We start from the raw sequence: 16,537 nt of genomic DNA on the forward strand, positions 1-16,537 counted from the left end.
CTCTGGAAGCCGAGGCCCAGGCTTGCGCCCAAGTCTTCGGAATGTGGGCATTCTTTGGGACAATCGCTTTATTGGGGACAGCCAGCCCCCTCCACCCTGCGGTGGCCGCTTCCTGCGTTTTTATGGCCGCCGGCCGCTGGCTAATTGTCCCGGTTTTCCAGCTGTGTCTCCGCTCTGCCCTGGAGAAAGGGCCCTGGCCTGCCTGCCCAAATGCTTTGGGAGCGGCCTGGGTTGATCTGGCCCCAGGGGTCACGCCAGATCTCAGAGAGGCCCATGCTCACTTGGGGTGTGGGGTGTGACGGCTGGAGAGAGGACACTGGCTGGTGTCCTTCATGAAGAAATGGGCCCTCATGGCAGTAGCATGGCCCCTCCATGGTTCTGGGCCCTGGGCTGGGGGTGAGGGGAAAGGAAGCAATAATGATGTCCTTGGACAAGCTCCTTGGAGTGGAAATATCCCCTCATGTCTGGGTTGCTCCCTCAGCCAAGAGGGGGCCCATCTGGGTTCCTGCAGGGGCAGGCTGTTGGGAGCAATCAGAGAGGGGTGCAAAGTGGCTGATGGGAAGAGACCCTGGTGTCTTTTCATCACCATGGCTTAGCCTCTGAGAGCTCTTTGTTGGGTTCCTGACCTCTGGAAGCCTGCTCTGGGTGGGGGAGGGGAGGCAGCTCCTCCGGCCTCTGGGTGCAGGTGTGTGGCCCTGGGGGAGTACAGGTGCCACGTGGGACAGGCCTCCAGCAGAGACCAAGGTGCCTGGTGCCTTTCTTAGAGCCTCTTGGCTTGAGCTGAGAATCACCCTCAATGGTTGGCCCCAGCCTTCGCTCTTCAAGGCTCTGGCCCAGCCTACCAGTACCTGGGTCTCCAAGTCATAGGGAAGTTTGGGGCTGGGGTGGGGCTGGGCCTGAGGCTGTGACCCCACGGAGCTTGAGTAGGCTGCTTAGGGCAGGAAAGGGTGGGAAGAAAGAGACCCAGGTAAATAAAAGGGTCCCGAAGACTGGGGGCAGGCTCCACTTAGGTTATCAAAGGGACGTCTCTTTGTTACTGACATTGTCGGAGCCTCTCCACATTCCTCCAAGAGGGTCCAGGCTTCCAGGATCCTGGCTGCTGGCAAGGGCAGGGGCACAGAGCTGGGTGGGGAGCAGGAGGCACTGGAAGGGGCGGGCCACTCTTCCAGGGAGATGAGACACTCCTTGAATCCACAGATCATTGACAGGGCTGCCTCTCTGCTCAAAGGTCCCCAGTGTTTGCTCCAGCCTGGGGGGGGGGGGACCCTGCTTTTCCCTGTATTTGTGGCTCCTGGAACTGGGGCACCTGTGACCCTTGACACCGAGGTAGGGCAGGCTGTCTGTTCCACCTTAGCAAGTGAATCTACTTTCTGAAACCCTTTCAGATCAAGGAAATGATCCAAAGAGCGCTGCCCTTGCAAACTCCCTCTCTTGCCCTGCACAGGAAGCCTTCAACCTGCACTGACCTGAATTCCCAGGAGAAATAAGGAAGAGCAACAAGGAAGAGTGTTGTCTGATAAAACCATTCAGCTTGGCAGTCTACACTGCTGTGGGAAAAACTACTCAGTCGTTGTGTAGTTTGGAGTCGGAGAGTTTTGGGGCCAACAACGGCAGGAAGTCAGCAATCCCCTCACATAAAGGAAGCCTCTATAAGGGGTGGTTTGAGAAGAAATCCTGCCCTGCCGCTCCGCTAACATCTTTGGGAGAGAGGTCAGTCACAGTGTCCTCTCTGTAGGGTCTCCCTAGAGTCCACTGCCTGCTCAGTTCCATCAGGCCACAAAGGAGCACAACGTGTTCATCCTGAACAGCAGGGAGGGGCCGCAGCTGCCCACAGCTGCCCGGCTTCATTCACAGGCTCGTCCCCACCCAAGGGAGTCAAGAATGTTCCCCCCAAGCAAACTGAGTTTCTTGTCCTGCCTACCTGCGGGAGAGTTCCTGAAATTGTGGGAGGTCATCGGCGGGCTAGACGTTTAACACTCAGGGTGCAGGAGAGTGGATAAAACAGTGAGCTTTCTCATCCAGGGGCAAGAGATAATTTTTTTTCTCCTTCTGCTCAAGGAGAGCTAGGAAAAGAAAAAGCCTTGGACGAAGGGCTGATATTTGGGTGCAGAAATCTGGTTTTGCCCACTGGCTGCAAATTATGGGGATAAATGGTGGTTGCCTATTTTCTTCCCCCGCCAGCCCTCCCCACCCATCCTGCTAGAATCAGTCTGTGGATGTTGTATGACTTGGTCTAATTCTGTGTGATGCGTGAGCACAGAGCAAGAATTAAAAGTCTGAGAGGGAATGCTCACTGTGGAGAAGACCCGGCCCCCGGGCCAGCAACACCTAAATGCTATCACATGGCTTTGGTGTGGAGTTACCGCTTGTTCCCTTACTGATGTCTCGTGCCTAAGGTGATGACCTTTGTTTGTCATATGAAAATATGTTCCCAGGAAGCCCTACAAAGTAAGGTGTATGTGGCAGAGGAAAGGGGCTCAGGTAAGGGTGCAGCTCTCCTTGGGTTACTGGCCCCATTGGAAGCTACTCTCTAGAGAGGAAAGTCGAAAGTGAAGTCGCTCAGTTGTGTTCAACTCTTTGCGACCCCATGGACTGTAGCCTACTAGGCTCCTCTGTCCATGGGATTTTTCAGGCAAGAATACTGGAGTGGGCTGCCATTTCCTTCTCCAGGAGATCTTCCCAACCCAGGGATTGAACCTGGGTCTCCCGCATTGTAGGCAGACGCTTTACCGTCTGAGTCACCAGGGAACTCTGGTAGGGGTTAGGGAGTTGGGGGGTGGGGGTGGGACAAAGGACTTCATGTCTGTAGCCTTTGCATTTTACAAAGGAGCACTCTGAGGCCCAGAGAGGTTGGGTGACCTTCCCAAGGTCACACAGCTAGCTGTTCCGGTCACTAACATTAAATGAGCTATACACAGATGCATTCTTTGTAACCAGGAGCACTCTGTGCAAATGTTAATAATTACTAAGGCTTCGGGTGCCACCCTGGAAACCGCCTCCCCAACCCCAAACCAACTGGTGACTGGTGTCAAGGGGGAAGCCAAACTCCCCATCCCCACCCCATGAACCAAATAGTTTCAAAACAATCAGATTGAGCTGTTGTGACAATTCTGCTTTCCAAGTCCTATTTATTATATTTCTCCTTTTCAGGGGCACCTGCTAATTGCAGTGTATAAGTTTATTGAATTGAACTCCATCCAGATGTTTCTTTAATTGCCAGCAAAAGTATCCATCTATCCCACAGTAAATTACTTTCTGTAAAAGAGCTCATCTTTATTTTTTGAATGGGAACCCACATCCTGTGGCTGACCCCTGGAAATGTGTCAAATTCAAAATGAGTAAAAGGAATGCAAAGAAATCGCCTTGTCTTTCTCCTCATCCTCTACTTCCCCAGCAGTGTCCCAGTACCTCTTTTGGACACACGACCCCAAAGGGTCCTACCTGTATGGGTGACGGAAAGAGACCACCCATTCAGTTTCCCATCACATAGGTGAGTGGGACCTGGGCTCGGCAGTTCCCAGCGGGAGCGTTCTCCTGGGGCCCCTGCTTACCAGCTGGTCTTGAACATTTCAAGGGGGAGTGACAGTGGGCAAAGCAGCACCCCTACCTCGGAAGGCAGTGTGTGTGGAGGGGCTGAAGAGTCACTGAAACTGAAACCAGCTCTTTGCTCTCCGACTTTTCTTAAGACTTGCCGTTGTGCTTTTTTTTTTAATGAATTAGTAAGTACAGATATTAACTATTCACCCTGGAAACTGCACCACCACTTCTGCACCCCCTCTCCCAGGGTCTCCGGGCCACCCAGCGGTCCTGGCTGGTGCCTTTGCTGAAGCCCGAGTCCAAGTCCGCGTGTCTTCACTGTCCGGTTGGTTCATTTCCCGCGTCCTGCGCACCAGGAGCACAGAAACCAGAAAACATGCCCAAGCCCAGGACATCACTATCTGAGCCAAGACGTGGCAGAAGAAAACTGCCCTGCCAGACCTTGGCAGCCTCTGGAGAGCCGCCCGCAGGAGGATGGAGGTGGGTGTGGGGTGTCCAGGGTCTTCCCCGCGCCCCCCCCCCCCCCCCCGTCCTCTGCCAGGGCTCAGGGCTTAGGTAGAGGCTCTCCCCTTTCTCCCCCAGCTCTTTTGAAGGGGCGGGTTCAGCGCCTTCCCCCACCCTGCATCCCCTCCTGAAGAAACAAACAATTTTGCGGACAAGCTTTAAGCCTTCAAAATGTTAACTGTGGAATAGTAGACATCAGATGGTGCCTGAGCCCTACAAAATGCAGCTCCTCACCTCTAAAAATAGGGCTTCGGATCTGGCCCTGGGGATTCCCACTTGTCCTAGCCTGAGCATATTTATATGAGGTCCCTCTGTCTAAGAGGTGGGCTCACCCTAGGATTGGGTAGGGTGCCTTCAATATAGTTTATCATACTCAGTCTCAGGCCCAGCCCTAGGTCCTGGTATCGGGGCCAGAAAATCTTCTTTGCCAAACAGCAGGTTTCTCACTTGGGTCAGGAAAGCCCCCAGGTTACCCCAGCAAGAGGGAGGCAGGCGTCTAGCCCCAGGCCCAGGGGCCCCACCTTTGCACCTAGGTCCTTTGTAATAGACACCTGGTATTCCCACATCCAGAGAAGGCTCTGGGGACTCCCCTGACCCCGCTGCCGGCCCTGGTCTACAGCGACGGTGGGCCCTTGGCTCACCTCCTGGCTTCCCCACCTGCCACCCTCCCCAGCCTCTGGCCTTCACCCTCGCCACTAGCAGGCAACACCTGTAAGTTGGCAAAGGGGAGTGGGGTTCCTGGATTAAAATTCCCGTGCTACCACAGTGGCTTCTGTCCGTGGAATTTAGCCCCCACCAAGGGTGCTGCTGCACTGCTTTTCATGGAAAGATTCTATTGCTCTTGTTGCCCTGCAGACCCCGGCTGGTCACTAAGGAAAGCTCGTGTCTTCAGAAGGGCCAGTTCCGCCTTCCTGTCTTACTCCCTCTGTGGAGACGAGGATGGCATGGCTTGTTTCCCCTCTGCCAACAGAAGCCTAAGCAGCGCTGGTTGGGGTTTGTTGGACCTTCTGATGGGTATGACTGAGAGAGAGAGAAAGGTGGTGGGCTCCTGCTGTGTGAGCGGACACGCTAGACACCAGTTCTCTGGGGCTCTGGAACCCCAGGTCCGGCCTCCTCTGGCCAGAACCGATTTTCCTCCGTTCCCCGCTTTATCAGTTCTACAGGGCCCCGGACCTTCAGGCCCATCCAGCTTGGAGAAGCCCCACTCCTAGCCTTTTCTGCCGTCCCCCACCGGGTGCCTCCGCAACGCCGGCCCCCGCGGGGCTCTCTCCCGCCCTCCATCCCCGTAGGCTGCTTTGTCAGTCCCAGCTCAAGCTCCTGTGTTTGTCCAAGTTTCAGAGAGACTCCTTCCACTCTCATGTAAGTGTCGGCGCAGCAACTAAGGTGGGAGAAAAAAAAAAAAGAACAGACAAATCGCTGGAGAATAAAAGATTCCTTTTCTGTCCGTTTTGTTTTGAGGCTGGGGGCATAGCAGGAGAGGGTGCGGGGCCCAAACGAGCTGGATGAGCGCTTTGGAATCCGCATAGGCTGGTGGTGTCAGCGGGCCGCAGCGGGAGTGAAGAATTGGAGCAGTGAGCTGGATACATCGGTGGCAAAGCCCGAAACTATCAACAGATATTTTGGCAAAGGGTGCGCGTGTGGGGAGGGGTACAGAAGGGCTCGTTATTCGTGCGACTGTCTCAATTCGCCCCGGCCTCCGTGAGCGGGGGTGGACTCCGTTCTAAGCGCATCGCGCGCGCCCGCGGCCCTGGCGCGTCCCGACTTGCGTCCCGGGGTCCTCCGCTGGCGCGGCCGCTACGGCTGCTCCCCGAGCAGGTCGGCGAGACGCAGGTGGCAGATCTTCTTCACCTCGCCCAAGGCGGTGCGCAGCTCCTGCGCCGGCGGGCACCGCAGCCGGCGCGCCAGCTCGCGGGGCGCGGCCCCCGGGTCGCTGAGGCGCACGGCGAGCACGAAGGGGAAGCCGAAGCGCTTGCGGTACTGCGCGGTGAGCTCGGTGAACCGAAGCCGCTCGGCCGCGCCCAGGTTCTGCAGGCCTGCGGCGCTCTGCTCCCGCTGCGACTCTGCGGTGAGCCGGCCGCACTGCGGCTGGCGGCCCGCCAGCTCCGGGTGGCAGCGCAGGACGCCCTCCTGGCCTGCGGAGAAGCACAGACACAAGGCGGTGGGAGCGCGTTATCGCGCCCCGAAGGGCTTCGGAGAAGAGCAGGGTCCCGGGACGTGATGAGGGGCAGATCGGGGCGCCCAGCGCACCCGCCCCCTCCAGCTCGTCCTGAACCCTGCGCCCCGCCAACCCCGCTTCACTCGGCCTCGGCCCGGGCCCCGGGGGCGGGGCGGGAAGTGACAAGTCTGTCCTTTGAGACCTTGGGGCCAGCAGAGCGGCGGGGAGCGGCCGCGGAGGCTCGGAATTTACGACTTGCTCGGGAGGGAGCGCGGACGCGATAAGGGAACCCGAGCGTTTCGTATCTTTTCAAAGTCCTTTGCTCTCAGGGGGGCTTTGATGTCGGTGAGGGCCGGACACAAGGGCCTGAAGACTTCCTGAAAAAGCCACGGAATGGGTTTCGCTCTGGAAAGGAGAAGGGCGGGGAGGATCCACAGGGATAACATCCTTGGAGCTTGGCAAATAAATGCCCAGGGTTTTGTGACCCTAAGTGTGAGCTCTGGGCTTCTGGAATCAGGCGTGCAAAGAGCTTTGCAGATGATTAACTGCAAAGAAACCCATTTCCAGCCGAATCCTACGGCCCTTTGAACGAAAGTGGCTTCCTCCTTTTAGGAAAACAGCACCACTCACCACCCACCATCTCTGAGGCTCGTTTCCCTTCTCCCACGGTAGATCTCAAAACAATTCGCGGAGAACAACCTTTCCTGGGAAGGCAGCTTCTCCTCATCCCTGAACACTGGCCTGAAATTGGCCACCCGTGGTGTGAGTCCGGCGATTTCAAGTCCTAATCCAGGGGGGGTTTCCTGAGCCCTAGCCAATCATTTTACTTAGTTCTCTAAAGGGAGATTTAGAATCCGTGGGGCCGGGCAAGATTTCAGATATGCTAAACAGGGAACCCGATGGGAACAATGGGGCTGATGACACCTAGCTTGCTGAGGAGTGGCAAGGATTGGAGACAATTCATTTACCCAAACAGCACCTGATGCTAGCAGTTTTTCAATAAATAGCCATATTACCTGCCCTAGTAAACTCAGTGTAACTGGGCTGCCCTGCGGCTGGAAGCTTCTGTCCCTGGGGCTGAGGACAGGTGTGAGGCTCCTCTGGAAAGAGGGGATCACTGATTGACTCTTCCTTTAATTAGAGTATAAACTCCCCCTGCTTAAATCTTATAGTTTCTGCCCAATTAAAGGACAACTGGGATTGTTGACTTGTGGACTTGTGCCCTGAGAGGTGGGAGAACTGGGGTGGGGGGAACTTCTGCATTGAAGAGAGGCTTCATCAGAGGCTCAGAAAGGAGTAGGTGACCTGCCCAAGGTCATTGAGCCAGGAAGCTGCCTACATGGGGCTCCTGGACTCCAAACCACTGGCTTTGGAGCGCTAGCTGCCCCTTCAAGATTAAATGTAGTTTAAAATGAAACTCAGGTCACCAGTAATCCCATTTTGGCAATACCCCCCATTTTAGAATATCTCTCCTGGGCCTTGCAAAGCTGGGGCGCTTGGTCCCCGCGTTCAGTGCATCCGGGTGATATGAAAACGTCAGTGATAAAGTCCCTACCTGGGCGCCCCCAGCCCTGGGCTGGAGGGCGGCTGTGCTGTGGAGGCTGCCCAAGCAGCCCTGGGCTGGAGGGCGGCTGTGCTGTAGAGGCTGCCCAAGCCTGAGGCTGGGCCCCCCCTGAATCCGCTCCACACCCACCCAGTCTGGACCGCCGCCCCCCCAAATGGGCGTGGGCAGCGGGGGGTCTGGGAGGCTCACAGGCCCTGACCGCAGGCCCGCCCTGCACCCCTCCTTGTTTATTCAGATTTTCAAAGGGGTGAGGAGGTAAGGGGGCCAAGACCCCGCCTTCTCACTGAACAACTCAGCGTCCCCCCCACGCCACCCTTCCCTCATTTCTTACTCTGCGGAGGCCTGGCTCCAGCGCAGGGAACGAGGTTATTGCTAGGAGGACCTGGCCAGGGGTTGGGTCTGTCCCCCGGTGGCGTGGCCCCAAGCAGAACCCCGGTCCTGTGGGTGGCCGCCCGCATCCCAGACCTGCCTCTTCTTTCTGGCCCTGACACCTGGCTTCTCACTCTGTTGGGCTCTTCCCTCTCTTGAAAACATCACCTGGGGTTAATGTTTGCCCAGTACTGAGCATGTTTTCCGCTGGTGGCGGGAGACAAGGGGGATGAGAGAAGCACAGAGCAAAGAGAAGAAAAGAGATCAGAAAAGAGGATTTACACACACACATACACACACAGAGCCCTCAAATGTAGGTAAAAGAAGATGGTGTGAGGAGGCAGGCAGGGAATGGTAGCTCTGGAGAAATAGAACCTGAGCCCGTTGAGCCGAGGACTCCATCTTTATTGCCCCAAACCACTGATATGCCCCTTCCAATCCTTCCTGCCAGACAGCTCTGTCCCTCCTCCAGCACTGCATCCCCAGCTGGGGCATCCCCTATTGCCTTAAGCCCCAATAGGAGGCTGGAAACCATGCCTGGGTACTCCCCACCTCCCCACCTCAGCCCTGCAGTCCCCCTACCTGGAGTGCCCAAACCTGGCTGGGTGTCTCACTTCAGGCCTTTCAGTACTGTCTGTCCTTCAGTCTCTCCTAAAATCTGAGACAGCACTGCCTCTGCCATTGGCATGGGATGGTCTGGAGATGCAGGTGTGGATAGGCATTATTTGCTGCGACCACAGATCAAGAATCTCTGCCCCTTGAAGAGTTCCTGGCATGGAGCCGACAGTCCTCATTTTATTAGCAGACAGTCGCGGCTGCTGAAGAGCAGGCAGTTGGCCTGGAAGCCCATCAGCGTCCTCCAGCTTCCCCACACTGTCCCAGCTGGTGTGCCTGCCCTCCTGTCCCGTGCATGGCCTGGGCCAGCCTCTCTCTCCACTTGTGTTCTGGGAGCCAGCACCACCTTCCACGTCAAAGGCTACGATTTCAACCATCAATCCCCCTGCCCGCCCACCATCACTGCCACTTCATCAACACACAAACCGGCCCTAGAAGCACTCAACCCCTAAAGAAAACAAGCGCCCTCTCTTGATTGCCTGTGGTTCCTCCCTGTGTCTCTGCTCCTCCTCACAGCACAGCTGCTCCTGGGGACTGTCTCCTGGGCATCTCCAGTTCCTCTCCCCGCCTCCCAGGCTCACCCCGTCACACTTCCAGCCCCACCAGCCTGCCAGGCTGCACTTCTCAGGTCATAGGCAACGGCAGCTTGCTCAAGCCAACAGCCAGTGCTCTGGCCTCTTCTCTCTCAGCCTCTCGGCAGCATGTCATGTGGTCGGCCCTCTCTCCTTGGAAGATTCCCATCATCACTTCTTCTCATCACTGGCCCAGATCAGCGACACAAGTGCTCGCGGACTCAGTCCTCACACCTCCTCCTTTCTGATTCACACGGATGCCCTAAGCGTTCTCATCTAGCCCCCTAGCTTCAAATGCCATCGACTATTTCATGACACCTGGGTCTAGTCTAGTCCTCAGCTTTCCCCTGAGTTCCTTTGTTATGAGCCAACTGAACACTCAACATTGTCCTCTGGATGGTTATTTGGTATCTCAGCCTTGCCAAGCTCCCATTCGCCATCCTGTCCTCTCAGTGCTGAACTCGTCCCCGTTGCAGAAAACAGATCACCACCCACTCAGCTGCTCATATAGAAAACACAGGTGTTATCCTTCATTTCGGGCTTCCCAGGTGACTCGGTGGTAAAGAATCTGCCTGCCAACGCCGGAGCCACAGGAGACGCAGGTTTGATCCCTGGGTTGGAAAGATCCCCTCGAGAAGGAAATAGCAACCTCTCCAGTCTTCTTGGCTGGAGAATCCCATGGACAGAGGAGCCTGGCGGGCTACAGTCCGTTGGGTCCCAGAGTCAGACACAAGGTAAGCAACACAACAATCCTTCATTTCTCTTTGTTTCTGACCTGCCTTCCTGCCACAAATCTATCAAAAACACCTGTTGGCTCTAACTCTAAAATTCGTCCTGAAAATCCAGCCACGTCTCTTCACTTCTCCTGCTCCAACCCTGACCATCGCCTCTCGATTTACTGCTGCTGCAGGCCCTCCACCTGACCCCTCTCCTCGCATCCCTCCACTCTCCACCACTCTCCAACCACCTGGTCTTTCTTGTCACTTCTTAAGAAAGACCTCTTTTATTACATATGTTCTATCCTAATACAAATGTTCTTCTCATAGTTTCTAGAATTGAAACGATCCTTTTTATGTATGTTAATCCTGCATCTCTTCACTGGACAGTCTGCTTATTGAAGGCAGGGACTTGTCTTGTTCATGGCTCTACCTCCAGGGCCGGGGACAATTCCCCAGGGAAGAGGAGGCACTTAGCAAGTGTTTATTGACTGACACTCTGGGGAGAAAGTGCTGTATATTCTTTGACTGAACGAGCACATCATAATAGCCTCATATAAATACCTTATAACCTGCATTGAAGGAAGTTATCGGTATCCAACTCTTTGATGCTTTCAACAACTATCTTCTGAAATAAGTATTGAGTAATGAATCATGGCATAATTGCTATTCTGAAATACCACAGAAAGATGCATGATTAACTGGTATGACATTTTTATTGCTCTTTGATGTTTAATACAAATCACTATTGAATTTGTTCATTACTGGCCGTGTGTGTGCGTGTGCGCGCGCAACATGTGAACCTTCTTCCCTTTATTGTTGCCATTCCTCTGGCTCGGGAATCAGGAACTGATTGGCTTGAAAAGGTATTTGGCCAATTAGTTTTGGAGCGAAATATTAGTCCTATACTGCCACCTACTGGTCAGTAATCACCATAGTAAATGAATAGTCAACCTTTGCTTACCCTTGAAACAGAATTTTCAGTTTTCGTTAAATGGTAGAGGGTTTTCTTAGATCATCTAAAACAAATCCTTGATCAGATAGATCGTCATAACCTGAACATCTCTATAAGGTCCCTTTTAGTTTTAGGATTCAAAGACTCTGTTACACCCAGTTTGTTGTTTACTATCTAAGGAGTAAATTGTCCCCAATGGCTCAGCGGAAAGAATCTGCCTGCAATGCAGGAAGAAATGGGGTCAATCTCTGGGTCAGGAAGATCCAGGGAATGGCAACCCACTCTAGTATTCTTGCCTGGGGAATTTCACGGACCGAGGAGCTTGGGGGCTATAGTCTATGGGGCTGTGAGCAAACATTTAAGAATAAAAGCTAGACTTTTACTTGATTATTTTAAAAACTAGGGAGGGGACTTCCCTGGCAGTCAATGGTGGGGACTTCACCTTCCAACACATGGGGTGTGGGTTTGATCCCTGGCTGGGGAGCTAGGATCCCGTAGGCCTCTTGGCGGAAAAGCCAGAACACAAACAACAGAGGCAATATAGTAACAAATTCAATAAAGACTTTTAAAATGGTCCCCATTGCAAAAAAAACAACTTAAAAAAATAAAAACCAGCAAGTTCCCTGGTGGGATTCTGGATTTTCACTGCTGCTGCCAGGGGTTCAATCCCTGATCTGGGAATTGAGATCCTGCAAGTCAAGAAATGTAGCCAAGAAAAAAAAAAGATTTAAAAAAATAATAATAAAAATAAAACCCCACATCAAGCATTAACGTTATTGAATAAATCAGTGAATGAATAGATGAAGTCCCTAGAAACTGTTTCTAGATTTTGCCTTTGAATTTCCAGAAAATTCTTCAAAAGCTGTTGGGTTATCAGGGTTTGTCTCAGTTTTCTTATCTGTAAAATGGGGATACTAATGATAATCCTTATTTTATAGGATTATTATGAGGATTAAGGGAGTTAGTAAATGCCAAATGTTGGGAAAGGTGCTTGAAAGACGGCAATAGTAAGGGGAAAATGCATTTTAGGGGCTATCATCATTATTTCCACCACTAACTCTCCTTGCTTAATGCTATGAAGATGATTAGATAGGAAGAAGGTGATTAGAGAGGGCTGCACTCCCAGCTGCCCCAGGCAAGTGTGGCCACCAGCACAGGGCTGAGAAGCAAGCTCTACCAGCAGGGAGGTCCCTCAAAGAACTGCCTGGAGTGCAGAAGCAAGCAAACGCCCAGGTGGCTCCAACTCCCTCCAGTGGTTTTGTCCCACTGACCTGCTTCAAAAGTCACCCCAGTTAAAGTGCGTGGGGAAGGGTAATGCCGGGCTCCACCATCTTCCAACATCCCCTTAGGAATGATTTCATTCATTCCCATGGCAAATCTTGATCATATTCCAGTGTTCTAAAATATGATCCCACGGGGTGGGATGGGAGTCTGACACTGGCCCAGATACAGTTTGCAGCCTCACGTTTGTAGCCAGCTGGGCTGCGGCAGGGAGTGTGGGGGCTGCGGGTTCAGCTTTGGACAGGCAGTGGGTGAGGGTCAACAGGGCCTCTACATTCCTACTTGCAGCAGGTATGGGATTTAGTTCCCTGATCAGGGATCAAACCCGGGGCCCCCCTGCACTGGGAGCTCGGAGTCTTCACCACTGGACCGCTGGGAAGTCAGGGCCTCCACATTCCTGTCAGCTTGGTTTAATCCCTCATCCTCCCCTCTTCCTGAATGTACCTAAAATGAAATAAAGGAGCCCCTTGTTTGGGAGGCTCCCTTTGACCTCTGGAAACCTTGCCGGGCCGGGTGTCGGAGCCCTGGGCTCACAGGCCAGGACTGTTGTGCAGAAGAGCGCCATGCCCACAGCCCAGCTCCCTGTGGAAGCCCCTCTGTGAAGATAGCCTGTCCCCTCGAGGTCCCCTCAGCCAGTCCAGGCTTCTCCAGGGACCTTGAGGACAGCCCGGGAGGCAGCCTCGGCCGCTGACCTTTGGCCTGTGAACCCCTGGGAGGCTGTGTGTCCTTCTGACTTGCCCCCAAACTTCCCTCTTCTCCCCATCTTACACCCCCAAGGGCCTCCTTTTCTCTCTCCACCCAAAGGAAATCGGCATTTTCTACCCCTTTCTCCAGAGGGATTTCTTCAGACTTTTGTCGTTCCCCCTCTACCTCACACCCACAGGGAGCTGCTGACCTGAGGGACTTTACTTTCCTCAGCCGCCTAGTCCAAACCGGCCCTTTCTGGTAAAACGTCAGCCATTCTCTCTTCCCTCCAGGCTCCTCAGATAGTCTGATATGGAGCGGTCTCCTCTCTTGCATAAGGGACATTCCCAAAGCCAACGCAGGGCTGAGGTGGGGCGGGGCAGGGGGACACTAGCCTGACCTTTGGTCCCTGAGCAGCTTTGAGGCCAGAGGAGGTGGCTGCCTCCTCTTTCCTGGTAACCCCAGAGCTTTAATATTTAACAGCTAGTTTACCTGAGCCAATGAACCTTCTTTCACTCTACTGTGCACTTAACACTGCAAGGGTTTGACTCTCTTTTGCAAAAGTCTGAAGAAACTCACCAAGCCTTACAGCAAAAACAAGTAAATGTGTATACCAGGGATAAGCGACTAGGCTCAAACATCTCAAAACAGTTTGATAACAGAAAAGAAGTAGACTCACAGATGAGAAAACTAGAGGTTACCAGTGGGGAGGGGAGGGGAGGCGGGAGGGGCATGATGGATGGGGGAGGGGAGGCTGAGACAACTGGATCTAAGATCCGCTCGGGAATATACCATACAAGACCGAGAATACAGCCAATATTTTGTAATAACTAAATGGAAAGTAACCTTTAAAAATTGTGTTTAAAAATCCAAAACAGCCACAAGACTTCCCCTCCCCCCATTTTAAAAGAAATCTTTTTTGGCCACACTATGGCTTGTGGGACATGAGTTTGAGTAAGCTCCGGGAGTTGGTGATGGACAGGGAAGGGGGTGTGCTGTAGTCCATGGGGTCGCAAAGAGTCAGACATGACTGAGTGACTGAACTGAACTGAACTGAAGTGATGGCTTGTGGGATCTTAGCTCCCCAATCAGGGTTCAAACCCAGGCCCTTCGCAGTGAAACCTGAGTCTTAACCACTGGACCATCAGGGAATTCCCTCCCCTATCTTTTTGATAAGCACACCTGAAATCCCTCTGTGGAGACTCTCAGTGTCCAACCCCAAAGCCTTACCTGACAATGGAAGACCATCAATAAAGGCAAAAAAGTGCTTCTCTAAATCTCCCAAGCCAGAGAACGGGCGCTTGGACCAAACTGCAGCTGCGATCAGAGGACATCTCTCGATGACGTTTCCGAACACATCCACAAATTCTCCGAAGCCCATGGAGTTGACCTTCTCAATGTCCATGGCGTGTGCTCCAGCGGCGGTGGCAGGACTGGGCTCTCCTCTGGGTGAGTGACTGACACGTCTCTGCTCGTCGAATTATATTTGCTGAATGCACAGGCTTGGTTTTTTTTTTTTTTTTTTTGCAACACCAGCTTGGCATGTTTTAAATGCCTCTGGGAAAAGCAGAGATCCAGAGTTCTTGTGCAATCAACAAACACAGGCTTAAGGTCTAATCCAGGGAGCAGAGATCTTGCAGAGGGGGAAACATGTCCAGCGAAACTCTTCCCACCATCCAAGCAGGCAGAGGCCATATTCAGCCTCAGCATTCAAGCCAGTTAGCCTTCTGGTGCCATTAACATTTTAGCCTGCCTGCTTACTGTATTTGTTTCATGACTGAAGAACTGACAGCAAAGAAGTCAAGGAACTTTGCTTTTCAAAGAGGGTAAGTCTGGTGCCAGAAGTACCATCATTACAGGCCATGTCTTCAAATACGGAGGAAGATAAATATGTATAGCAACACACACACACACACACACACACACACACACAGCTTCCCTGGTAGCTCAGTTGGTAAAGAATCAACCCACAATGATACAGGAGATCGCCTGCAATGTAAGAGACCCAGGTTCGATCCCTGGGTTGGGAAGCTTCCCTGGATATGGAAATGGCAACCCACTCCAGTATTCTTGCCTGGAGAATCCCACGGACAGAGGAGCCTGACAGGCTACGGTCCACGGGGTCGCAAAGAGTCAGAGGTGACTTAGTGACTAAACAACAATCATATGCATGTGTGTGTGTGTGGTGGGATGGCTAAGTTGTGTTCAACTCTTTGTGACCTCATAGACTGTAGCCTGACAGGCTCCTCTGTTCATGACATTTCCCTTGCTCGAGTGGGTTGCCAACTCCTTCTCCAGGATCCTCCTGACCCAGGGATCAAACCCATGTCTCCTGCATTGGCAGGCGGGTTCTTTACCACTGAACCACCAGGGAAGCCGATATATATGATATGTATTGCCTATCATATACGTTGCATAGATATGTGAACACATACTGGATCCTGTATCATGTGTGAAGTTTTAGGCAGGCAGCCCAGTGTGGAGGGCCTGGTCCCAGGAGAGCTTGGATCCAGGCTCTGCCCCCTACTAGTTGGCATTCATCAAGTTATTAAACTTTTCTGAACCTCAGTTTCTTCGTCTGTAAAGTAGACATAATACAAGTATTTGCCTGATGGGATTTTTGCAAAGATAAAGCAAATTAACTTAGCAGTGTTCCTGTTAACATCGCACTACAGAGGTGTCGGCTGATACAATGTTGACTGCACTAAGTCTGCAGAGGACCAGCCACAGAATGTCCTCTGCTGTCCCTTCTGCCACCAGAGCCAACACAGCCCTTTCCTGTCCCCGCAGGTTCCCTGCAGACAGGCTGACAGCCAGTGTGAATTTCTTTCCGGATCTCCCTCCCCCGGCGCCCTCAAAGCTGACTGTCGGGAAGGCAGGGTAAGGTCTGTCCAGCAACCGCCTCCCCCACCCCCCCAGTCCCTTGCAACCGTCGAAAGTCTTATCCCCTTCCTGGTCCCCAGAGTGAGCAGAGGAGTGGGGAACTGAAGACCGAGCAGAAGGCAAAGGAGAAAGAGTTCCCCTCCCTATGCGTGACCCTTACCTTCCTCCGCCTGTTATTCTGCACACAAAGGGTCCTTCCTCCCCACCAAGCCCCAGGCACTAGCAGCCTGGGCCTGGAGCCTGGCGGCTCTCAGCTCCTCTGAAGCAGTGGGAGAGATAGACATCTGAATTTGCAAGTGGAAACTTCTTAGCTCATGGAAATGCTGATATGCACAGTGGGATGGGCCTTGCATTTGGGGCAGAGACCAGGAGCCTAACCTTTTATTTGGTGTTATCTGTTGTATAACAATGGAACTCCAAACAGCCCACTAACATAGGAAGCCTTAAGGTTAAGGTATTAAACAGTCCTGGACAGTGAAGCAACCGACTTCCCAGGTGGTGCAGTGGTAAAGAATCCACCTGCCGATGCAGGAGATGTAGGAGACACAAGAGATCTCCTGGAGGAGGGCATGGCAACCCACTCCAGTATCCTTGCCTGGAGAATCCCATGAATATAGGAGCCTGGCAAGCTATAGTCCATGGGGTCACAAACAGCTGGGCACGACTGAGCACAAAACCCACAAAAATCCAACCAGATTCCTA

The 16,537-nt window shown here is 53.1% G+C and overlaps 1 protein-coding gene across 1 annotated transcript; it reads right to left on the minus strand.

Moving 5' to 3' along the window:
• On the minus strand, positions 5,455–14,534 carry URAD (ureidoimidazoline (2-oxo-4-hydroxy-4-carboxy-5-) decarboxylase). The gene is made up of 2 exons (XM_018056592.1): positions 14,183–14,534; positions 5,455–6,173 (listed from the first exon to the last, which is right to left on the minus strand). Exons 1-2 carry the CDS (start codon positions 14,355–14,357, stop codon positions 5,836–5,838), a joined length of 513 nt encoding a protein of 170 aa, XP_017912081.1. The 5' UTR covers positions 14,358–14,534; the 3' UTR covers positions 5,455–5,835.

Source organism: Capra hircus, chromosome 12, assembly GCF_001704415.2.
Source record: "Capra hircus breed San Clemente chromosome 12, ASM170441v1, whole genome shotgun sequence".
NCBI classification, from domain to species: Eukaryota; Metazoa; Chordata; class Mammalia; order Artiodactyla; family Bovidae; genus Capra; species Capra hircus.

Bases quoted from the DNA above. Each gene is read 5' to 3' on its own strand.
- URAD (XM_018056592.1), bottom strand. From the start codon at position 14,357: ATGGACATTGAGAAGGTCAACTCCATGGGCTTCGGAGAATTTGTGGAT. The intron at 6,174-14,182 runs GTAAGGCTTTGG...GCTTCTCCGCAG, and splicing joins TGATGGTCTTCCATTGTCAG to GCCAGGAGGGCGTCCTGCGC.